Here is a 25,140-nt window from a genome sequence, read left to right as displayed (position 1 = left end):
TGGTCTAAGTTTGCAGCCCATTGTGATGAGGATGGCATGGTATCAGGAGCATAAGGCATCAGGGCGGATGCTGGTGCTTAGCTCACGTTCTCTGTTTTGTGCAGCCTGGAATCTTAGCCTGTGGGACGGTACCACCCACACTTAGGGTAGGTCTTTTCCTTCCACTGTTAAACCTTTTTGGAAACACCCTCATAGGCACATCCAGGGGTGTGTTTCCATGGTGATTCTGAATCCACTTGACAGTGAATATTAACTATTATAAGCCCCATGACCTCACCACAACTTTTACCCTAGGTATCAAGATTCTAGATTATGATTCTTTGGGGGATGGAGTGTCTTGAAAGCATGGCAGCACCCTTTTGTGTAGAAATCAACTCCCCAAAAAGGAATTACAAGTAGTCCCCAAAATGCATATGGCATTGAGCAGCCCTGTTATTCTAAGCTCATCTTTTGAATTTTAGAATCATTTGTGGTATTTTCTTTTTTCTTTTTTTCTTTTTTGAGGCAGGGTTTCTCTGTAGCTTTGGAACCTGTCCTGGAACTAGCTCTTATAGACCAAGCTGGCTTCACTCTGAGAGTTCTGTCTACATCTGCCTCCTAAATGCTGGGATTAAAGGTGTGCGCCACCACCGCTTAGCTTGCAGTTTCTTTTTGAGGCTGATTATAAGTCATTATCTGAGGCAGCACTGTGCTGTGCCACTGGAGTAGGTGCTATTGAGAAAAAGGCAATATGACAGGCATTCTTCTTGGCAGATAGTTTTTGAGTTTTCAAAAAGCAGTTTAGTGGTGGTCTGTGTTTGCTGGGATAAAAATAATGGGTAAGCACATGAAACATAGGTCATAAGGGAAATTAGGGAAACAGTTTTCATCCTCGGGGCAAATGCTTGGTGCCATTAAAGTGAGCCCCAGTTTAATTGTTTCTATTTTGTTGGGCATAAGGTCAGTGTTAGGGTCTTTAAGTGAGGAATCTCTCCACCAAGAGCCAGTTCTCCATGTGAAAATGTCAACAGCGGTGCTGGGAAAACTGCAGATCTACATGTAGGGAAATGAACCTTCATCTTCATCTAGATCCCTGAACTTATGGATTGACAGCCTTGACCTGACATCAGAAACTCTAAACAGAGGGGGACACTTGGAGTTATTGTAAGTAGAGACAAGAATTTTCTGGAAATAATTCCACTAGCTCAGGAGATATTTATAAAAATTGGCAATGGGATTGCATGGAATGAAACCCTTTGGCACAGTAGAAGAAGCAGTAGGGTCAAGAGACAAGCATATATAGATTGCGAGAAACTCTTTGCCAACTCTACATGTGACAAGTATTAATAACTAGAATTTATAACAAACTAAAAATTTAAATACCTGAAAAAATCACCCAGTTGATAAATAGGTGAATGAGGAGACATCAAGGAGGAAGTATGAGCAGTTAACAACTGCATTAAAAAGTTCAACATTCTTATCCATAAGGGAAAAATAAATTTAAACTATATTAAGATAACACCTCGCCCTGGTCAGATTATCTGTCAAGACAACAAATGACAAATGTTGGTGAGGATGTGGGGGAAAGCAACCCTTATTTACTACTGGTGGGAATGTAATCTCTGGTGCAATCATTGTGGAAATCAGTCTAGAGGTTCCTACAATAGCTAAAAATAGGACAACTCAGTGATTCAGCTGTTCCACTCCTGCGTGCATACCTAAAGGGATCTAAGCCAGCACATGACCAAGATACTTGGGTACATGTATTTTGATGTACTAGCTACAATGACTAAGATATGGAACCAGCATAAAGGCTTAGCAAAAGATGAATGGATAAAGAAAATGTGGTCAACATTCCAGTAAGAATGGAATACATCTGCAGGAAATGTGTGGCTCTGGAGGTCACTATGTTCAGCAAAATCATGTTTTCTCTATATGTAGAATCCATGTTTAAATAAATCCATCCGATATGAAAGTAGGAAGGGTTGCTTAGGAGGAGACTAAGTGAGATGGTAAAAAGAAAGATGAAGTAGATATAAAGAAAGTACAATGAAACATTTATCTTTAAATGTCACAGTGAAACTGATGATTTTCTGTGCCAATTAAAAATCATAGTCTTTTAAAAGTAAGGAAATGGCCCCACATCCCCCTGGCAAGGAGCTGGATGGTAGGGCTGGGGTGGAGGACAGGACAGTGGAGTCCAGCTTAGGTTATTGCCTCTCTAGTGGCAAGCAGGAAAGACAGGAATAGCATGGCATACATGGACTCTCTTGTCAAACCCAGCTATGACAGCTCTGCTCAGCTAGCCCTGTAGCCTTCCTTATACTCTGTGTACCTGGTATTAAGGAAGGCAGTACCTCTATGTAAGGAAGGACCACAGATCCTTTCTCTTTCTACTCCACAGACCACATCAAGAGGTCTGGCTGCTACGCAGTAGAGTCAACGAAATGGGACTGCTGGCTTGGCTCTCAAGAAACCAATTCCTCTGGCTTTTCATTCTTTGTATGCCACATTCTGTTCTTCCTGCCCTGTCAGTGACTTTTACCTGCAAAGCACCTCAGAGGCCTTCTCTCCATGCCTCTTGTATCCCTGCCTGGGTTTGCATCCCTGTGTCTCTGTGCTCCAAATACCCTGCGGCTTCCCATGATGCTTGCAACCAGGTTTTACTGACTTTGTATCTCCAGTGAACAGATATTTAATATGTGTTTGAGTGAAAGCCGTAGCCCAGCACTGGAGCAGAAACAACCTACTTTCCTTTTGTGTAGTGGAACTTTCTGGGGGGGAAAGTACTTTTCCAGGAGGCTGGGAATGACCAACCCAGTAACTTATGTAACTCCTTTCATGCCAGCTGCCTTACGCCTTCTGAAGGCCCTTTTGTGGCTGTAACCTGTCATGACCAGGGCTGTGGTTTTTGAAACATCAGGCCTGTGCGGTGAGATTTATTTGCCTTTGACTTTAACTGGTGCTTAGGATGTGAGTTCTATACAGCCAGAGTTTCTAACCCAAAGTCTACGGTGCTGTTTTATCAAAAATCTGACTTCTCTCTTTCCTCAATGCACCCTGACTCTATGTGTCAGATTTTTTTATTGAATAGATCCACCTAACATTTCTTTTCTTTTTTCACATGGAAGACATGTCTCCTCTCATTCCTTTTGTGTTGAATTAGGACTTAAACACACAAGAATAACAAAAACAAAAACCCTTGAACTTAGTGAATATATTGGATTTGGTTTAAAAGGGTAAGCTTAAAAGTAAATTTCAAAGGTGATTTTGGAAATGTTATATTATACAGAGACAGGAGCCTGTAGATTGGGAGAACAGTTGTGTGAGGGTCTCTATACATACAGCACCTACCTTCTATAGCAATTGGCCAAACCCCTGCTTCATTACCCTGATTAATTTGAAGACATTTTATTATTTGATTAGAGAGGACATCTTTAAGTTGCTGCCTTTTAATGTGGTCCAGCTGTTTGGGTAGAATAAACAACCAGGAAAGCTTGCCTATGTCCCTCTGGGCCACTAGGTATTGGGCCAGGAAAGCTGTATCGCCTGACTGTCCTGGGGGTGACACTGATGACTGGGACCATAGGGAAGCTGGTAATGTCACCTCCCTCCCTTCCCTTTCCCCTTCCCACTCCCGACCCTGAACCCTGACCAAACAAAACATATTTTACTAGTGATAGAAATCAGACACTTTTGACCTTTTCCATCAAGGGAAATTTTGTTTTTTTCTTTCTTTTCCTTATCGGCAAGATCTTCCTCCTTTTCATGAAACCTTAAAAATATTTCCTTGAGGTTTTTCATATATGTATGTGTGTATACAGGCATCTATTTACACATATATGTACAAATATTAAATGTATCCCTGGTTAAGTTTTACACACTCATTTCATTCCCATAAGTATATTCCCTTAAGTATCCCCAGAAAGCATTTAATCCCTCTAAACATCATCCTATTCCCCAACAAAGATGACCAGTGTTTTGATACTGCCATTCCAAGTTAGTTTTGCCTGACCTGGAACTTCATATAAATGAGTTCATTCTGTACAAACAGACTCCTTTTTGTTGTCACTGCTTTGCCAACTTTTGCTCAAAATAATATAACATTTGTGAAATCCGTTCCTGCTGTTCTGTGTGACACTGGTTTGCTTTTTAGGGCAGCATGGCCTCCCAGCATCTCAGTGTAGCGTGACTGTGCCATTTGCCTGCCCACTGCATCATAGCCATGGCATTTAATTGACTCATCGCTCTGGGTTAGGGCTTTAAGAGAAGCAGCTAATTTCATCTTGAAAGCTAACTTGTGATTTATCCCCGTATAGACAAGAATCTTAAATATGTAAAGGAGGAAAATTTTCCCCGAAATTATACAACTTATGTGATAGAGCAGTCTCTACTACCCTGAACATTTTAGGATGCGCAGATCTGAATTTCCTGTTAGTTACAGGACGTTGAATGGAATTTATATGACTAAAGCTCTGCCAAGAAGAACCAAGGGATGATTGATCTGTACCATTGAAGGGAGACATGAAGACTGGAAAAGGTTTAGCCACCTGGGAGATTGACCAGCCAGTGAGTGGCAGAAGCAGGCCCGTAACCTGTCTCTGTGGGTCCCTGAATAACCACAGTTGGCATTCTCTTTGATGAGGTGAAACTTTTGTTCTTAGTTCCATTACCGGCTGAGTGAAATATCTTTTATCATTCTCAAGTCACCCAGGACTCTTAATTGCAAACAATAAAAAATTACTGGCATTGGCCAAAAACTAAGAATGCTGACTAGCCTGCACACTCAGTACAGAGGATGGAGCCATATTTGGGTGCTATGGTGATGTTTCTGCCAGCTTCATAGGAAGAACTTTGTGGAAGGAGACAGTGCCTTTGGTCCTGTGACTCCCTTCCCGTCTCTGGTCATGTGACCTTGCTATTCCAGGCAGTCTTTAATAGACCCCGGTCCTTGCAGACATCTCCCCCGGTGTAGAGGCCGGGATACAGTATCTGCACAAGTGTTGGCCCTGTGTTCTGTTGGTGAGGACACTTTCAGGCGCGTTTGTCTTCTCCAATGGGGAGAGTTGCTGTTTCAGCTGATTAGCAGCTGCCATTCCCTGGGCCAGTGCCAATCTAAACACAATAATCATTAGGTAAATAAAAGTGGGATTGCTGTAGCTGGAGGCCAGAAAAGAAGTCCTTTCCTGCACTTCCAGTTCCAGAGGTTGTGTGAAGATGGCCATCTAATACAGGAAAGGTGGCAAAAGGCAGAAAGCATCATCCTTGGGGGTGTCATCTTGAATTTCCTGTTTGGAGAAGGCATCTATCTGGGTGTCTCCAAGGGAAAAACAGTACCTCATTGTCCTTCATCTTTTAATGACACTCTTTATGCTTTTGCAGACAGGTAATACCAGGTTTGCCTGGCATTGCCAGTCGAAAAATGTCACTTAACTTTAAAAAGCTGCTGCCACAGTTTAGGAAATGTGATTAGCATGCAGTAGACACAACAGTGTCTAAATGGCTTTCACTTAAAGTGACTTGCTCACTGAAAGGCGTTTGTTGGACACAGGATTGGTTTTGTGAACTGCTCTTTTTTTGTCCCATGTTTATTGAATGCATGTATGGCAGAATCAGCAGTAAGGCAAACCCATCCTCATTCATCTTAATCATGTAGTGAGTTTCCACTGGGATGATTCTTAAGTATGTGATATTTTGTATTTCTATTTCATTGATAAATTATCTTGTTGAGAAATTGATACTCCTCCTCCTACCTTGCCCTGAACTCAATGCTGCTGGTTTTCATTCTTCTCACAAAATAAGAAGCTGTGAGTGATTGACAGTTGTTTTTTATTTGTGATACACACACACACACACACACATGCACACACACACGCGCACATATGCTAGAGATAAAAGTTCCCTTTATATATACTGGATGAATGAAGAGTTTTGTTTTTTCATTTTTAAATTTTTGTGTGTATGTGTGTACAATACGGGGCGTGTATGCACATGGTGTTCAGAAGTTGATGTCAAGTGTCTTTTCCAATTGCTCTCCAACTTATCAGTATTTTTGAGACATAGTCTCTTTTTGAACTAAGAACTCAACATTTTGGATAGGCTTGCTGACCAACAAGCCCAAGGACTGTACTTATTTCACCTTCCTGACCCCGTGCCCAGCTGGTATTGCAGGCTCAGGCTCCTGGCCTCCCATCTTAAGTGCATGTTGGTGGTCCAGACTCAAGTCCTCCTGCATGCGCAGCAGACACTTTACCAATGGAGTCATTTCCCTAGCCCACCTTTTTTTCAACAGTGGTAGCTTGTTGGTTGCTTATCCTGTTTGTGATGTAATTTTTAAGAATCATGATTCTGGAAGAATCTATGTTTAATTGATTGAGCCAGTCGATGAGGCACCAAGTGAATCGATTCCAGACAAACTTAAGTCCTGGTAACAGAACTGTAGGCACATAGGGAGCACACATTGTCAGTGCTTCCCTCGGGGCTCAGCTGAACACCATGTCTTAGCTACTCCGCCTTGTGAGGTCACTGACGATGAGTGAAAGTCTTCAGTTGCTTCCTAGTCACCGCTCCTTTTGCCTTCCTAGACCATCTCCTCTGCATACATTCGTAAGGTAAAGTAATATTCCAGGACCGAGTGAACAACTGATTACCCAGAAGTAATTTAAAGTCATAAATGTTTTCATTAACACATGTACTTCCTTCAAAAATTCAAATATGAATCACAGGTGGGGCAGCTGAGTAGTACGGACAGGGTTTCCTTTGGAAAATGATGACACTGATTTGGAAGGCGGGAGATATGACAGTTGTACAATGCTGCCAAAGGACTCATTGCCACTAAGTTGAACACTTTGAAATGATTGATTCTGTGTCATGTGGATAGATTTCGTGTTTATCAAATATCGATGGAATACAATTAAAAACAATAATAGCTCACACCTTGCACTTCTCAGGGTCAGTTTGAAATACTTTAACATTTTCTTTGGATTGGTATTTACCACTACTTTTTGGTATCTATAGATTATTAGCCTGTTTTAAATATCACTTGTCCGCTTACCGCTGCTATGTATGGCATTGGCTTTAATGATACTTCTCTGTTTCTCTTTTACTATATTTCATTTCCAGTTTATTTTAGCTAAATTAATACTCTGTCTTATGCTTTTATGACTGTGCATATATTATTTACTGTTGAGCATGATTTTCATGTGCTACTTTTTCCTGGACTGAAGGCTTGTTTTTTTTTTTTTGTTTTGTTTTTGGCCTATGTCACCCATAGTATTTACTGAACCTCTTTTCACTCTGAAAGCTACAGTATGGTTCCATTTGGCAAGGCATCCTTTACCTGTTCCTTTTGTCCTTAAACTGTACTGCCTTTATGGCTTTTGGTCTCTTTGTTTCAGCTTGTGTCAGTGACAAGGCCCTGCACTATGTGCCATGATACAACTTTCTTTACCCTCGCTGTTTGTGATGTTGAAAGTCATAGTTAAACATTTAATTCATGTCACAGAAGTGAAGCTGAACTATGGTACCATCTTTTAAACACCAAGTAACTATTTTTTAAATGTCTTCTCTAGGGCTGGAGAGATGACTTAGCAGCTAAGAGCATTTTTTTTTTTGTAGAGGACTTGGGTTCAGTTTCCAGTTCTACATGGTCGATTATAGGCATGTAGCTTCAGTTACAGGGGTCCAGGGCCCCCCAGGTACAGCCACATGCATGGTACATACGCATACATTCAAAGAAATGTTTATACATGTCATAATAAAAATGTCTTTTCCCAGCACTCGTTTACGATTCCTCAGCAACCTCCAGTTCCAAAGGAGCTGATGCCCTCTTCTGGTCTCTGCAAGAATGTGTGCTCATGTGCATATACCTCCACACAGATAGACGTAACCCAAGAAGTGTCCTCTCCACCTTTGGGTAGAATGTACCCTCTGACAGCTTCCTGACTGGAGATTTGACTCTCAAGCCTTCTTGGTTATTTAGCACACTCAGAATTCTAGGCTGAGAATCGTTATTAAGTCAGTATTTTAAAGGCACTGTTGTGTTGCATCACAATATGAAGTTAATATAAAGTGTCTGATAGTATTATTATTATTCTATTTTTAACATTGCTGTTTAAGAGTTGGTGCTTTCCTCACCCCTTGCTAAAAGACTCAAGCATCTTTTTCCTTGTTATTCTAAACTATTTCCATTATATGTATGGTTTCTCACGACATGCAGGGATTTGGTGAGGTTTTTTTTCAACCTAGAAAGTCATCTTCTCCAAGCCCAGGATGTTTTTCTTCAGTAATTTTCTGCACTTGCAGTGTCTTATTCTGAAATCCTTAGGTGTTGGAGTTATGGGATTTAGCTGCTAGTTCCTTTTCTCTTCTTCCCTCTGTTTTTACTTTTGGAAAAAGTCTCCCAACCTAGCTTCCAAAACTTATTATGTTCAAAAACTGCATTGTCCTTGTATTTCAGGTTCCTTGTTTTAAATTTCTTTTCTTTGTCACCTATTAAGGTGTCATGCATATTTAGGATGATAACTTTCAGTCTTAACCTGTGAGGCTGTTGACTACAGTGTTGCTGTTTTCTCTCTTCCATTCTTTCTGTTCTCTCTGCTTCTTCAGGGTTAGTTGCTTTTGTCAGTTGTCAAGTACCTCAGTGTAGCATTGGGAGATGGGTCCTACCTCTGTTGATCTTGAATATCTCTGTAGATTAGATAGGAAGAGGAGCCTGAAGCAGCTAATTGGGTATTGTGTAGATATGAAAAGACGTCTGACCATAGGGCTTGTGAATGGGTAGTTTTATTCACAAATTATCCAATAGCAAGGCACCTCTCTCACCAAGGGCTTCAGGCAGGGCATCTCTTCGGGGCTTTCTGTGTCTTCTCAGAAGGAGCTTCCAAGCCTCAGGTCAGCGTATATTTCCAGTAAAGGATGAGACAGGAAATATTATTTAAAGTGATATTTGTATTTTTATTTATTGTATGTATGAATGTCAGAGGATAACTTCCAGGAGTTTATTCTCTCCTCCCACCCTTATCCCTCTTCTGGGTTCTGGGGATTAAACTCCAAGTCTTTAGGCTTATATGGGAAATGCCTTTACCCACTGAGCAAGCTTGCAGCCTTGAGACAGGCGATATTTTAAGCTTTGCAGTTCAATAGACAAAACTAAGGATATTATATAACAAGAGAACGAATGTTTCATAAATGTTCCTATTAGCGAGAGTCATTCATCTTTTCTATGGATGTTGAAATTTGAATTCTATATAATGTTATGTTATAAAATAACATGTTTTTTTGTTTCCGATTATGTGAAAATGTGAAACCCTTCTTAGCTTGTGAGCCATGCATAGGTGGGCTGCAGCTGACCAGAGTTGGCCCAAGATACCCTGATTGACATTTCCTGTTCTAGATTCTCACCTGGTGAGAAGGTCCCGGCTAGTGAGAGCCCATAAACCTCACCATCACATCTGTACATTTCTATTTGATCCATTTACTTCTAGTTCCATCTCTTACCCCTTTACCACATTTGGGGTCTGAGACTTCAGAACCTCTACCCAACCCCTCCTGTCAGCACACCCCACCTGTACCCCCTCCTTGAGGAGTACACACATATTTGACTGTGTGTGTATGACGGTGGTGCGCATCAAAGTCCAATGGCCTGCTCTAAGCCTTTCAGTCCATCCTACCCTCTGCCTAACTTGTCCCACACTTGCTGGCTGCAGCCTCCAGCTCCCAAACCTTCCTGGAGTTCTGCCAGCTGCCTCTTGGTTTTCCTCCAGAGAAATACAAGCCTTATTCTTCCTCACCTGTCAAGTTCTGTCCTCCTCCTCTCTCCAGCTTAATTTGTAACTTGGGAAGATAAATTTTGGTTTCATAGATAATACTGGATTTAAATTTTTTTTAAAAAAAATTCCATCATTTTCTTCATTTTCCCCCTGGAGATGGAAGTAGAGGGCTTTATTCTGTCTGTATAAAAATTGTTAATCAAGCTCAAGTTTTTATAAATCTCAAATCCATGTATTTTCTTGATTTCAGTAGAGAAGCTGGGATGTCCCTAGATCCTGATAGGCAACAGCAATGTATTCTAATCATGACTTCCTTTCCTTCTGTTCCTCCCATCATCCCTTTTCATTTTCTGTCTCCTGACCTCCTTGGTTGCTGTTCAGTATTTTCCACATGCTGGCTGCTGGTTGACCTGCACATTACTCACCGTTTCTGCTTGGATGTTTTAGGCACATCCCAATCTTGGTAGAGTCCAGATAAAGTCATTGATTTCTACTCCTTTTCCCAATGCTTACTCCTGCCTAGTTTACTTTCTTCCTGGGCTCCACGATGGAAAGGAACTCTCCTGTAGGACTGGGGATATGCCCAGTTCTTAAGAGAGCACATTGCTCTTGCAGAGAAGCCAGGTTTGGTTCCTATCACCCAAATCTGGCTGCTCACAACCACCTATGACTCCAGCTGCAGGAGATCTGATGCTGTCTTCCTGCCTTCTCAGGCACTTGTATTCACATGCATGTACCCACACATATGCACACACAAGTACACACAATGAAAACTAAATAAACAGAGAGAGAGACAGAGAGAGAGAGAGCTCCCATATACTCATAAGGCAGACTAAGTTCTTCTGTCTTTGCTTAAGGGCCTCTGTGACTTCCCACTGCTCTTACCAAGACCCAGATGCCCCCCACCCCACCCCAGCTCTCTGCTACTCTTCATGCTGTAGCTTCTAGATACACAACTCCTATAGCTTACTTCTCTCTCTCTCTCTCTCTCTCTCTCTCTCTCTCTCTCTCTCTCTCTCTCTCTCTCTCTCTGTGTGTGTGTGTGTAATATGCTCTGAGTGTGTGAGTACTCTTGGATCCAAGTTGGGGTTATGGGCATGCTTAGCTGTGTTGCCTTTAGATATAGGTGTTGGAGATTCTACCTCATGCCTACACAGCAAGTGTTCTAATCCACTGAGATGTTGCTCCAAGTCTCCTGTTTCTTGTTCTCTCAAGGTTTCAAGCATTATCCACCACCCACCCCCACCCCCAGCTCAGGGCCTTTGTGTTTTTTTGTGTCTTTTCCTTGGAATGCTTTCGCCACAGAGTGTCTCCTCCATGCTAATTACTTTTCTCCATGTTGTGACAAAATTCACAATGGAACCATTGAGCAAAGGAAGGATTTATCTTGACTCATGATTGGGGTACAGTCCATCTTGATGAGGAAGGTGTGTGTGGGAGGATAGTCATGCTCCATCAGCAGTCAGGAAGCAGAGAGAGGTGAATGTTTCCATCTATTGCCCTTTTCAGTTCTATTCAGTCCAGGCTCCGTAAGCATAGAGACTCCTTGTTAGACACCCTCAGGGGTTTGTCTCCTGGGTGATCCCCGTCAAGTTAGCATTCCCGTTCTGCCCTTCAGGTCTACATTCAGATGTGCTGCTTCTGGAGATGCTTTGCTGATGGCCTGTGGGAGTCTCTGGTTCTCCATGAACCTGACTGTGTCCAAAGAAAGTTCATGCTACTAATTCTTGCCCCGCTGTACAGACAGCAAAGGGTAACAGAAAGCTATTGAATTGCAAAGCATTACATGTTAACTGCTCCATTTAATTTTCAAGTACTGTGAACTTGATGTGATTCAACTTGTCTGTTTGTTTGTCTGTCACTGACAGTGTTTTAAGACACTGCTGTGTCTAGTTCTGTTTTCCGTACCCAGGACCTGCACATAGCAAGGGCTTCCCTGAATAGTAATTGATTTTGTGAAGAGTCTTCTGGAAGCCAAGAGCTGGAAGTGTCTTCAGAAGACCACCCCTCCCCCAGCCTTCGTTTCTAGAGCCCAGGGTCATAGCGCATTTGGATCACTAATCCAGCACCTTTGTGGAGCAGCTGTTATATCCCTAGGCTTCTGCCCTTATGGACCTAGGCTGGAGTTGAAATTTCTAGCCATGGGGTAGATGGGTGGTGTGGAGGTCAAGGCCTCCGTCTTTATTCCTTGATGTAGCCTCTGAGAGAACACTTCCTTCTTCCCTTCCTTTCAGTTTTCTCTTAAGTGCCCACTCCAAGCCCTCATTTCACCGTTAACACACACATCTACTGTGTGGCTCATCATTTCTTCTCCAGTTGAGCTCTAGAGTGCATTTAAGCCATTGAAGATAGCTGAACCTCATCTCTATGGGGTCAACTCACCCAGCCCTAGAACATTCAGCAACCCCTTAATTCAGTTGAGGTCTCTCCTAGTCCAGTGTGCTAAATTTTAGGAATATTCCTAAGTGATTTTTTGGAAAGTTTAATTTAGTTTATTCCTCACAGACCTAAAATAACACCTGTCATATAAGATTTCCTTTGTGGCATGTTTTTGGAATGAGACCAAACCACAGTGTGTGTGGGTGTATTTGTGTATATATACATACATGTACACAAACACGCTCACTTCCCTCCTTATAGGTTATATGTATATATTCTGCTACTCAATGTCTTGTATCTGAGTGGTTCTATACTTAGCACAGTGTTGGGACCCAGCAGAACTTTAATTTTGCTCTGCTGTGCCATCCAAATAGCAAAGGGCACCATGGAACCTTGGAATTGCAAAATTCCACAAGGGTACTTTAATATTATATTTGAGTGCTTAATTTAATTTTCACTTTGAATCCGTTGCTAGGCAACCAGGAAGATGGGGCAAAATCAGCAAGGCTAATTTGGTTCTGTTACTAGTGTGTTAGCAACTCTTATATTTACATTGACAGTTGCTTGTAAATATACTTCAGCCTATGCAATGCTACATTTCATCCAAGGAAAATAGTTGCTGAGGAAGTTGTTCAAGGCTTTCAATTGTGCATTGCTTCGATTCCTGCTGAGTTTTGAGCCTGCGTGGCAGAGCCTGTTTGATTGCTAAGTGACTTGGCCACAGCATACACAGGCATAAGATGGTACTTCCCATTGCTTCCTACTCCTTAGCATCATGGATTCTGCCTGTTCCTCATATCAACTTAAGTCAAGTTGTTAGTTGTTGTTTAGTTTTTGGTTATGTATAGCACCAAGCTGTTGGTATATGAAGTATGTTAGAGGTAAAACAAAACAAAACAAAACAAAACAGGCCATTTTATTTCCTATATCTTACCATTGATGAAAATTTAAATTGTTAGTGCCATTGGTCCTTAAAGTAAGTCATATGTTGAAAATTGGTGCTGCTAATCAGACCCAGTGGGTCATAAAAAACAAAGCAGAAGAGAGGTGGTAGTCGAGGTGGGAGTGGCTGGAAAGATGGCCCAGCAGTTAAGAGCACGCACTTGTTGCCCTTTCAGAGGACTGAGTTTGGTTCTTTGATTTCCTCATTTATGTTGAGCTGTAACTTAAGCTCGAGGGGATCTGAGGCCCTCCACTGACTTCTCTGGGTGCCTGCACACATGTCCAAACACACATACATAAACATACATATATTCACGGACACAAATAAATCTTTTTTTTTTTTTTTTTTTTGGCTTTTTGAGACAGGTTGTCTCTATAGCTTTGGAGCCTGTTCTGGAACTAACTCTTGTAGACCAGGTTGGCCTCGAATTCACAGAGATCCGCCTGCCTCTGCCTCCCAAGTGCTGGGATTAAAGGCGTACACCACCACCGCCCGGCTCAAATAAATCTTTTTTTAAAAAAGAACAAGAAGTGGGGATGTGGATGCGGGGGAGGCCTGAGAGGAGTGGCGGGAGGAGTGAATACAATCAAACATATTATGTACATGTATGAAATTCTCATTGAATAACTGAAAATATTAAAAACATTGCTGGTGACTTATTTGTGAATCCTTTTATTTTATTTAATTGATAGGTTAGCTGGGTTTGTTTCTAAAGGAGGCTGAGACAGGAGGATCACTTGTGAAGCAGCCGTGTGGTGGAGTAGTTCTGTGACATGTGCTGGCCACAGGTCCAGTTCCTTAAAGGGGTCCAGGGTGAGGTAGGGAGTGTTAACTTAAGGAAGTCATCTTGGCTCAGCTTAGATGCCACCTGGATCCTGTGAAGAAGATAGAACATTTGGTCCTGACCAGTAGTGTGTTTATTCAGGAGATGGACGGAGAGCTTGAATCCATCGTGATGGTCGGAAAAGTCTCTCCAAGTGATGCCGTCACTTTCCACTGAGTCCGTAAATGACCATGACTTACTCCTTTGATGATTGGCACAGAGAGCAGCCTTATCTTTTACGCTGCTTTCCTGCCGTGCCTTTTGTTCTAGAAAGACCTGGGCAGTGCCTTTCCTATGTAATAAAAATTACTTATAGCAGATGAATCAGATCCTTGATAAAGATGGATTTCAACACTCCCATGTTTATTGGCATGAACTGTTTGTGACCATCTAGAATACTGAGTTGATGAAATTGTAAAATGGAAAATGTTCCTTTTGCTTCTCTGATTAAAAGATTTTTTCTTGATGATATCAAGGATTTGCAAGTATAGTACATAGAGAAAATTTATTGCCTCACTAGAAGAACTGTCTGAATTATAAGGTTTTAGTGTTTATAAACTGGACACAGCTTTGTGCTGCATGACTCCAGAGAGCCCTGGTTAGACGTGATGAGAGCAACTAGGAAACAAAGAGATGACAAGCTCACAGACACATAGACCAGCTGGGACTGGTTGCTCTGGGCTCTCTGAAGGAAACCTGCAGTGCTCAGGAAGCTTGGCATGTTTCTTATGTATGATTGACCAGGGAGGGTGGGGTTATTACATACAGATTAATGAGTAGGTGGGGTGTATGATGTACATCTGAACAAGGAGGCAGGGGTAGCTCATCTCAGCAGGAGCCGTCTCTCTAACAAGCAGTCCTCAGGCTTTAGCACCTTGGGAAGGGTGAAGATACAGTGGACATTTGCACTCAGACAGAGTGAGACTTCTCCATCCTCTGAGGCATTGGCCCTTGACATGGCTGTGCCCATGTCAGTAATACACATTCACTCAGGACTTAACTCCATCCCTGCAAGGGCAATATATGAATTTTTCTTATGTTGAGATAATTATTTGAATAAGCAGGATTTATTGGAGAAGGTCTTCTAAGAAAATCTGTTTTAATGAGCAGATGAGAACAAGTGATTTGTCCCTTCTGATGTACTTAAAGGGTGAGCTTTTTCCAAGTTGGGCATTTGCTCCAAGTTTATTGATTTTACTGTCTCTATCATACTATTTGAATATCTAGTGTGTCAAAATGAATTTCAGTGGTATTGATGTTAAAAACTAGTTTCCTAAGGAAATTATTTCTGAATTTTTGTTTTTGTTATTCTGGGTAACTTGTTCAAGCTAAGCACATGTTCTACCCCCACATCCAGTCCTTTGGACTTTTTATTTTGGCATGGTCCTCTTAAAATAAATGGATATTTTAAAAATTGTGTATACATGTGTTACTGAACTTAAATAAATACACGACAAAACAGGCAGGCACATAGAATTGAGACTTTAGTGAGAAAGATGGCAATGAGACAGAAATGTAGTGTCTCGTTAACACAGTGGCCACATTGTTTTATGCCTCATCATAGATAGGCATGGACTTGTTTTCGTTCTTGCTTTAGTTGCTGTAAGGGGACACCTTGGAGAAATCACTTGAGAGGGGAAAGAATTTATTTCATTCTTTGATTTGAAAGAGAGTCAATGCCTCGGTCCAGGAGAACATGCTGGTCGAGCTGAGATGGCTGGAGCTTGCTCTGAGCTCATTTACATCTCAGAAGATAGGAAGCAGAGGGTTTGGTCAAGAAGTAGGATCAGTCCTGACCTAAAAGGCCCATCCATGGTTCTCATCCTTGTCCGAAGGTTCCATGGCCTCCAAGACAATGTCACCTGCTAGAGTCAGTGCTCAGTGTGAATTTGTCAGGGACATTTCACACTCAGATTGTTACAGCTGCTTTAGGGTAAGGTTCATCATTTTAAAACAGTATGCTGCAGGTTTTTCTTATGGTTTCTACCTGCCGCGTGACTTTGACTCAGATCTGACTAAATTCTTATTCTTTACTTTGGGGTGGCTGACAGGAGGAGCAAGAGTAGAGTCACGTCTGCCTTTCTGTTATTGGCTCAGTTGCTCTGCTGCTATAGCCATTGTGTCAGTTTCTTTACAGAAACCTGCAAGTCACTTGTCCATGCTGTATAAGGCAGTACAGTAAAGTCACAGAAACCCGGGACTACTAAGTGGGAGCAGTTAGGATGCACTGATCACAAGGGTCAAGGGCACATCTATTGGTCTCAATGTGAATTTTGCTTTTTTGAAATTTCTATATCCCAGAGAGTCATCATGCACATTTCACTTAAAAGACTTTTGCTCTAGGAAGTGCTTTCAGATAAGCTGTGTGTGTGTGTGTGTGTCTTTTAGTTTTGCACTTAAAAAAACTCAGTAAGACCAAAGATCCATGTATGTGTTCTTGTATTCTGTGGGGACTTTATGGCTTTAGGGTTATCTACCTTGGATGGATGGTGGTAATTGTGAAAGATTAAGAACACTGGGTTTTGACATGTAGTTCCAGCTCTGCCATTAACTGCCTTGGTGGCAATAGACAGTTGATTACCTTTCTGTAAACCCCAGTTTCCTCATCTGTAGCTTTATACAGTGATGGCAAAAGGGCTTTGTACCAACACACATATGTAAGATATTATAAAACCTTAGTAAAACTGGGAAGCCTTCTTTTATAGGCTGAGTATCTATGCACCCCCAGTAACAGCTTTTGCCTTTTGTTTTTCTTTCTAGATTGCCTCTTTAAGCTATGTCCTATGAACCGATACTCTGCGCAGAAACAGTTCTGGAAAGCTGCTAAGCCTGGGGCCAACAGCACAACAGATGCGGTGCTGCTCAACAAATTGCATGTATGTATGGAGATGACAATATCAGGCATGGGGATGTCCGGAGTGGTCATCTGGATGGAGGCTGACGGTGGCTGGGACAGAGTTGTTTATGTCAGTTTCTGACCCCATCTGATGGCTTTTAAAATTTATCATCATCATCATCATCATCATCATCATTGTATTAGTGTTTTGCCTGTGTATATATCTGTGCACCATTTGTGTATGCAGTGCTCAAAAGAGGTCTTTGGATTTCTTGTAACTAGAGTTGCTTATGGCTGTGATCTGGAAATTAACCTAGGTCCTCAACAAGAACAGCCAGTTCTCTTTAACTGTAGAACTCTCTCTCCATCCTCCTGACTTTTTTTTTTTAAAATCTAAGAAGAAATGAACTATAGCCATCTTAAGTTATTTTTCAGGGAAGTGATACTCTTCCCCGGCTCCACCTGCCCTGTACCCACAAAACTTTCCAGGAGTGGCTTAAGGCAAATAGCAGCTAGAATTGAATCTTGGCTCCACTATTCATTGACTTTGAACTTGGGCAAATCATATAGCTCTTTCTGATTCTGCTCCTTACTGATAAAATGAACATAATAGTTATGGTCATGTCCACTTTAAAAGGAGGCTGTGAGAAGCACAGTAAAGGATACATGGAGGTCTTAGGAACACCACCAGTCACCTAGTTAATGCTTAATAATTTTTGTCCATTCTCTAATAGAGTTTCACAATTATCATCGTATTTATTATATTAAACATGTAAGAGAAGTGCTCACAGTACTGCTGACCTTCTGTGCACCACAGCAAGTCTCTGAGCCTTTCTGAGACAATTATGCTATAAAATTATGATGGAATTCTTCTGCTATCTGACACCTGGAGGCTAAGCTTTGTGGAAGCTCTGAGAGATGTGTAGAAGGCGGATCTTGAATAGATTCAGTCTAACATTACTGAATTAGTGGATCTTCCGTAACTCACACTGTTTTAGTTCTCTCCACGTCACTTGTGTGTCTCTTTAGAATGTAAATTGCATATGCTCAGGTCCTTGTGTCACTCGTGGTTCTTGCTGAGCCCCTCGTGTCTGCACTCAGGATTCACATACACTAGGTACTCAGGAAGTAGACAAGAGAAACATAAACATGGTGCTGCTTGGTGTTCAGTCATAGCTTGAAGATGGATGCTGGGCCCTGGAGGAGCTCGCAGAGTCTCTGGTCTGAGCCTGTTCTGTTTTAGCTCAGATGTGACAGTGTCATAGCCATTTGCATTTGATGAGGTTGATGTTATGAGAAGGGGTCCTTCCCTCAACCTACGCTGTTGCAATGAGGGATCTGTGTTCCAGGCAAGATCCAGTGTTCGGGGTCCTACCTTCTGTCAGCTCATGTTGAGACCAGTGTGAAACATGGAGTCCCTCCCAGTGCGCCTGAAATGAAATCCAAACGTTTTCCTGTTATGTGTGTGGTTGTCTATGCTTAGACTCTGAACTTCTCTCTGGAGCTACTGTACTCTTGCTATACTGCACTGTAAAATACAGTATGATACAGTACACAGTACTGTACTCTTATTATAGGAGCATTTATTCACTTTATTGAGCAGCCCACACTCACCTCAGTCACATGACCTTTCCACTCCCAGTTAATCCTGCTTGGGTCATCCTCAGCCAGGCTGCTCTTCAGCTAGGACCTCTGCATCCTTCTCAGCAGAGTGCTCCCTACATACTCCTCCGAGAGATGCTTCCTGTTTTCCCCACTTCAGCTTCCTGTTTATGTCTTTCTCAGTGCTGAGTATAGTCTGCAATTATGTTTAATAAGTTCCTTAGTTATTTGTCACTCGTGAAAATGGCAGCCGTACAAGGTCGGCATCCTCTCTTGTTCACACCTGTTATTAGTTTCTCTCATGGTGTCTGGACACATGAGAAACACTGGCTGCCTGAGCATTCTACTAGGTACTAGAGGTAGGATTTGCCTTAACCATCTAGTAGCTTCTAGCAAATAAAGAACGAAGAGCTAATGCCACCTTACAATTAATAAAGAGGCAATACAGGGCAAACTGTCCTTTACTGTTTAAGAGCATGTGGCACAGGGGTCAGTGCAAGCTTCCTGGAGGAAGTGGGGAGTAACATGTAAGCCTCAGTGTGAGACATCTCCCTGGATTAACAGAGCAGAAGAGGCTAGGGATACTGTTAAAGATTGAAGGGATTACGTCACTATTATAGTGATCGTGATGTTGGCCTTAGGCGCCATGGGCTCATTGCTCCCACCCCATAGAAAATACTGTACATTTTTGCAGATGTTCAATAGATTCTTAGGTATTGGTTTTTAAAATAATTTACAAAGGAGAAATAAAAGGAAAGCGATAAGTTACATAATAAATGGTACACTTAAGTTAATGTGTCGTGACAGCTGTCCCGGGAGACAAGGGAATCAGGACTTGCAGGACTTGACTGATATTTAATACTTGGGATGTGGGAAGCATGTTGTCTGTTAAGGGACTTTTCAAAATGACCAGTGGCTCTCAGTAATGTTATGAAGAACATACAGCACACTCTTTGCTTCATTCAACACTACCTGCACTTCGGGGGGGGAAATATGCTGGTCACAGTGCTAACGAAACACACACAATTATGCCCTTTGCTGAGGTGTAAAGTGGAGTGGGGCCCTGAGTTATGAAAATTACAGGTGCCTTTTAACCCAGGTAAATGTCTAGGCAGTCCTAAGATTGTGTGGGATGAAATGAAAGCTTACTGCACAGGACCAAGCCCGACATTTCATAGGAACCAGCCTACCTGACTCCTGTCTACTGAATGTCACTGGCTCCACTCCTCCTCTTCCAATCATGGTGCCAGTCAGAACCCCAGCCCTACTCCTGCAAGCCTGTGGTGGGAACGTGGGCCTCTCGTCGAAGGGGTGGGGAAGGTCTTTCCATTCTCCTTGCTCCTAGGAGAGCGCTACTGGGTGCAGAGACCTGGGGCATTATCTTTGTGAAAGCCCTGGGTGTCTTTAGTTGTCTTGCCTTTGCATCTCTGCTATGAAGGTCACTCTGTACAGTGAGATCTTAGCAGTACATCTCCAACTCTTTTTTCTCCTGTGCTTTTTACTGCAGGGGTTCAGATTAATACTCCTCTAGACCATCAGGAAGCCAACAAGAATAAAAGGGGCTTGTAGGGTTGTGCTGCACTTGGGGTTCCTATACGTGCAGGTCTGCAGAAGCAGCACCACCCCCCTGCAGTGCAATGCTGTGTGGGAAGGTGGACTAAGAGTTGCACATGGCTTCTGCTTTGACAAGTGAAGATAGAAATCGATGCTTCAACGTGTAATGCTTGGATTTTTAAAGTATGCTGGCAGCTAATTCAGTTAAGGCTTAAAGCATATGCTCGGCAGCAACTCAGGATGGCTGGGCTAAAGCCAGATGTGAGTCTTTAGGACCTTTGCAACCTGTAATCTATGCCTTCTTTTGATGTTTACACTGCAACTGGAGTGGGCAAAAGAGGTGTTCTTTTAAATCTATTCTTAAATGTGATTAAAAGCTTCTCTTTCTCTCTCTCTCCCTCCCTCCCTCTCTCTCTCCCTCCCTCCCTCTCTCTCTGTGTGTGTGTGTGTGTGTGAGAGAGAGAGACATAAGACAGACAGACACACAGAGAGACAGAGATACTAAGAGATAAGAGAACTAGAAAGATGAGGGAATATTATGTCCTTTATGCTATTTGTTTGTTTGTTTGTTTAATGCTAGGAAAGCCAGTTCTTTGCCCCCATATGAACTGTCTGGCATGGCCCTTCCGTCTTGAACGATGGTCTGCCCTTCACTTTGTGTGGGTGGTTCTTTCTTGCTTAGTTGGAGTTTTTCCCCCTTATCCCCAAATCTTCTGACTGTTTTTGTGCAGTCATTGAAATGTATTTTGGTCAAAGTCTTCCTTGCCTGTGGGGACTGGTGGCTGGTCTCCAGTGGGTTTTCATTCTTATTTTGGTCAATTACCGGGCAGCACCCGGGAGTCAGAGGTCAGGCTATTTTTAATTAATGCCATTTAAGGAATTTGTTGTCTAGACCACTCAATATCCTTTTGACTGTGGTAAGCGATGTGCACAGCCCTCTGAAGGAGAATGACATCTAGTGGCTGCTTACTGTGTGCTTACTCCTCCAGCAGAAGCTGGATTTTGTTTGACTCTTTAGGTCCTGATTTCCCCAAGTCTCTTGGCTAAATGAGTTAGCGTCACTATCGTATCATAATGTTAGTTACAAAGACTCTCTAGCTGATGTTTCCTGAGAGTGGTTTGCCCGTGACCTTGAAATGGGTGCCCATACTGTTTTCAATTTTGAGAATAAGCATGTCATTAAGCTATTTGACATAAGCCAAGCAGAGGAGTGACAAATCTTTATTGTTTTTTTAAAGTCTGAGATATGAGTAGCTGTTTTTCTGGATCCTTAACTCAGTTTCCTATTACGTCATTGAGAGCTCATTGACCTTACACTAATATCCTTCCCCGACTCTTCCAGTGTCCCTTCTGTACTGATTTAACAATGCTTGTTTTATTTCTGAAATAAAATAGCAGGTGACTATAGCATGGTTCACCTTGATCTTGTTTAGAGCACACTGTAGTGTCAGTTGTCTAGAAACTGGGATGGAGTATTTTGTTCTTAGAAATGATAAACAGTCCTTAACCCACTATTATAAAAGGAAAAGGAATAGTAGCTATTTCATTTGGCAAGATCTTTAAAGAAAACATAAAAAAAAAATTATATGGCTTTTAAAAGGATATTTGCCAGAGACACAATGAAGATATAGCTCCAAAAATCACACAAATGAGTGCTATAGCTTCCAAGGCAAACACGAACAGGAAATGGAAAGACCATTCATTGCTGGTATCCCCGAACCTTCTTCCTTGAAGACTAACCTTGGTCTTCATCATCTTGTGTGCTTTGCTCATACCCTGCCCCGCCCGAGAGACTTTAAACCATTGGTGGGGATGTGCCATTTTCTCTCATTTCAGTGACGTTTGTTTGTTTCGCAACTTGGTTGTAAGATAATGGAAGACTTCATTTCCACTTTTAATGACTCCATGGTTGCCCCACTGTTTGACAACATTGAAATTTTAGATAAACATTTTTTATGGAGAGGGCAGGATAGGGATACTATTCAAGATCCTGACAAATTGTTTTGGCCATTTGAAAAAATGTTGGAACTTTTTATTTTCGTTCGGTTGTCTTAGAAAGACAAATGCCCAGAAATAAAATTACTGAGTAAAGTTATGTACATTGAGACAAGTCCTCTCCTCATCCCTCGGCCGAGATTCCTTGGAAAATTTGTCAGTTCACTGTGTTGCAGTATGTTCATGAGATGAATTTGAAAAGTTTAACAAATCATGACCTCATTCTTTTCAGGGAAGTGGGCAACCTTAGTCTGTGGGTCCTGGTGCAATCTAGGTCTTGCTGCCTTTTAATCTATATCTTATGTTGCCTACTGAACCTAAAAGTCATGATGGATGTTTTTGTTCTAGAAACTAACTTTTGTCTTGTGAGGGGATTATTTAACGACTGATGCATGTTCAGGTATGTGTGCGTGTGTAAGAGAGAGAGGAAAAAAAAGCCACAGGTCAGCTTTGTGTGATGATCTTCAGAAGACAGAACTGTGATGTTGTTGGTTTTGTTTTGTGTGTGTGCGTGCGTGCAAGGGAGGGAGGGAAAGAGGAAGGGAGAGAGAGAGAGAGAGAGAGAGAGAGAGAGAGAGAGAGAGAGAGAGAGAGAGAGCTCGCCTTTGACTGATCATAGAATCCCATAAATCTGTCTCTACTCCAGCAATGAGATTACAAGCCTGTGCTTTCCTGCCTGGCTTTTGATGTAGGTGTAGGTCTTGGGAATTGAACACGCGAGTCTTCATGCTGTCTGGCAAGCACTTTACCAACTGATCCATTTCCCAGTCCCTGCACTAAACAAACATATTTTAAATTCATGCTGTTAGTAAAAAGTGAATTGGAGACTTTTTTCTTTATATGATAAGGAGCTTAGAAGTGGGCTCACATAATGGCCCATAAGTTTACTGCTTTCTGTGTTTGTTCAGTGACCTTGTTAGCAGACATGAAAAAGTTGTAATTCATAGTTTGACAAATTTTTAACTGTGATCTTCCACAGTGTCGTTAAGGTAGTCTTTGGTTCTATTCTCTACTTACTTCCTGTGTATTTTCCTTTTATTTTAGCCAGCTGTCCTTGCTCTTCAGTTTCACTTCTTTGTAATTAGTTTCTGTTTTTGGAATAGTCGTACCTTTTTGATGGTCGGCTTGACACTGATTTGTGCTCAGTCTTAGCATGGGTAGAACTGTCTGAGTTCGGGTTTCTATTGCAGCGATGAAACACCATGAACAAAGCGAGTTGGGGAGGAGAGGGTTTATTCAGCTTTCATTTTACTGTTCATCACCAAAGGAAGTCAGGTCAGGAACTGAAGCAGGGTAGGAACCTGGAGGCAGGAGCTGATGCAGAGGCCATGGAGAGGTGCTGCTTACTGGCTTGTTCCCCCTGACTTTCTTAGCCTGCTTTCTTAAAGAACCAAGGGCTACCAGCCTAGAGATGGAACTACCCACAATGGGCTGGGCCACCCCCCATCAATGACTAAGAAAATGCTCTATAGACTTACCTACAGCCAGATCTTATGGAGGCATTTCCTCAATTGAAGCACCTTCCAGCCAGCATAGGGTCTAAATATTTTAGGCTTTTGGAATTTCTTGGGAATAAGAAAAGGTTCATGAGAATTTTCCATCTTCAAATCATTTGAGTCCAAGAAGTGCTGTGCTACTCAAGAATTCTGTAAGCATGAAACTCACCACTGTGATATTTTGGGCATAGAAAAGCTCCATTTGCTTGGGTGTTTTATTTTTCTTTTTTGAAAATATTTTATTTTCCTCAATCGATATTTTTTTTCTCCCTTCAGTTTCTATGCAGTATTAGCCGAGAACAGCTTAGTAGAAAAAACAAACCACTCTATACAAGTGTAAACTCTCATTCCAAATGAATCCAGGCCAGTGTTTGGAAAACTACCTGTGGAGACTACAGGGAGCTCTCTAGAGTAGGAAATACAGGGTGGAAATTGGGAGAACAAGGATGGGGTGCTAGATGTTTATCTCCTTGTACAAGGGACTTAACTCTGTTACACTTCCTGGTTCCCCCCTTTTTCCTCAAGCTCTGCATTGTATATTTTTCCTTGCTCAGCTTGCTCCTTTTCATTATAGATCTGCATAAGACAGGCCACTAGTAACCAAGGGCACAATCAATACTAAGGTATTTTGAAACTTTCTCTGTCCACACTGTTAATTCAAAACTCTTCAGTTTAGCACCAGGAATATTTTTGTGTGTGTGCAAGGGCCGAAAATAGCTACATTCTTCACCCAAATATCACAAGAACCATTTTTAGGCCACATACTAGTGTTCTTCTCCTCTGAAATCTCTTGACCTGGTCCCCAATAGTTCAAATCACCCTTAGCACCGTTGTCTTCCATGTTCCTACTAGTATGACCCATTAAGCTTAAAACATTCAAGTGCTTTTCTAATCCAACAACCCAAAGTCCACATTCTTCTAAACAAAAGCATGGTCAGGCCTATCACAGTGTTGGGTCCACGGGGGTCGCACAAAGATGGGGACAGACCACCAAAGTCTAATTAACCAGAAGCAAACTTTATTCCAGAAACTAGATTCCAGGGGGGAAAAAAACTCCATGGGGCACAAAAAGCTTATCAGCTAGATGAGACCACAGCCAGAGATGGATTTTGTAAGGCTGTGTCAAAGGCCGATTTCTGAACCCACCTTTTTTATAGAAGGGACACCAAGCATTAGATCTGAACAAAGGAATTTTTACAATCTCAAGGTAAAAATTCAGATACAGATGGCCTTACTTTACAATCTTTCTTAACAGAGTTTTCCAGTTAAACTAGTGTTTGTACTTAATCTGTTGTCTTCCTTGGTATTTCCAGGTAGTGTTTACTGAAGCCTGTGCTCTCCCCTTTGATTCTGCCAGTTTCACATAGCAGGGATTATGTATAACCCAAAGGTCATAATATATCTATCTCCTAAAAGTTGACTCAGCTCATATCCATCAGTAATCAAGGATGGCCGGGGGTATTAGACTCTCAATTTGGAGAGAGATGTTTCAGCCTTGGGTTGTAAAGCAGAGTAACCCACTGTTAATAGTTTATCCTTAAGCTGCTGAGAAAGCTGCTGCTCTCATTCTCCTAGGCTTGCAGCTTTATATTTCTTTATTTCTACATTCTTATTTTTGGAATCTGTATTTTTTTTAATATTCTTATTCTTGGATCTTTCAACAGCAATAGCCCAGTCTCTGGTACTAATTTCTTTCTTTCTTTTTTTAAATATTTATCTATTATGTATAAAATATTCTGTCTCTGTGTATGCCTGAAGGCCAG

At 41.8% G+C, this 25,140-nt stretch overlaps 1 protein-coding gene across 10 annotated transcripts in view; it reads left to right on the top strand.

Moving 5' to 3' along the window:
- The window catches only part of Itpr1 (inositol 1,4,5-trisphosphate receptor type 1), a 342,111-nt gene that overhangs the window by 113,713 nt on the left and 203,258 nt on the right, over positions 1-25,140 (top strand). For all 10 annotated transcript variants that reach the window (XM_057761465.1, XM_057761436.1, XM_057761425.1 and 7 more), the window contains exon 5: positions 16,655-16,770. In XM_057761465.1, coding sequence (XP_057617448.1) covers positions 16,655-16,770 — 116 coding nt within the window. The remainder of the gene's footprint in view (positions 1-16,654; positions 16,771-25,140) is intronic.

This window comes from Chionomys nivalis, chromosome 1, assembly GCF_950005125.1.
Source record: "Chionomys nivalis chromosome 1, mChiNiv1.1, whole genome shotgun sequence".
Classification (NCBI taxonomy): Eukaryota; Metazoa; Chordata; class Mammalia; order Rodentia; family Cricetidae; genus Chionomys; species Chionomys nivalis.
Note: the sequence above shows the minus strand (reverse complement) of the source record. Positions and strands in the feature narration are given on the sequence as shown.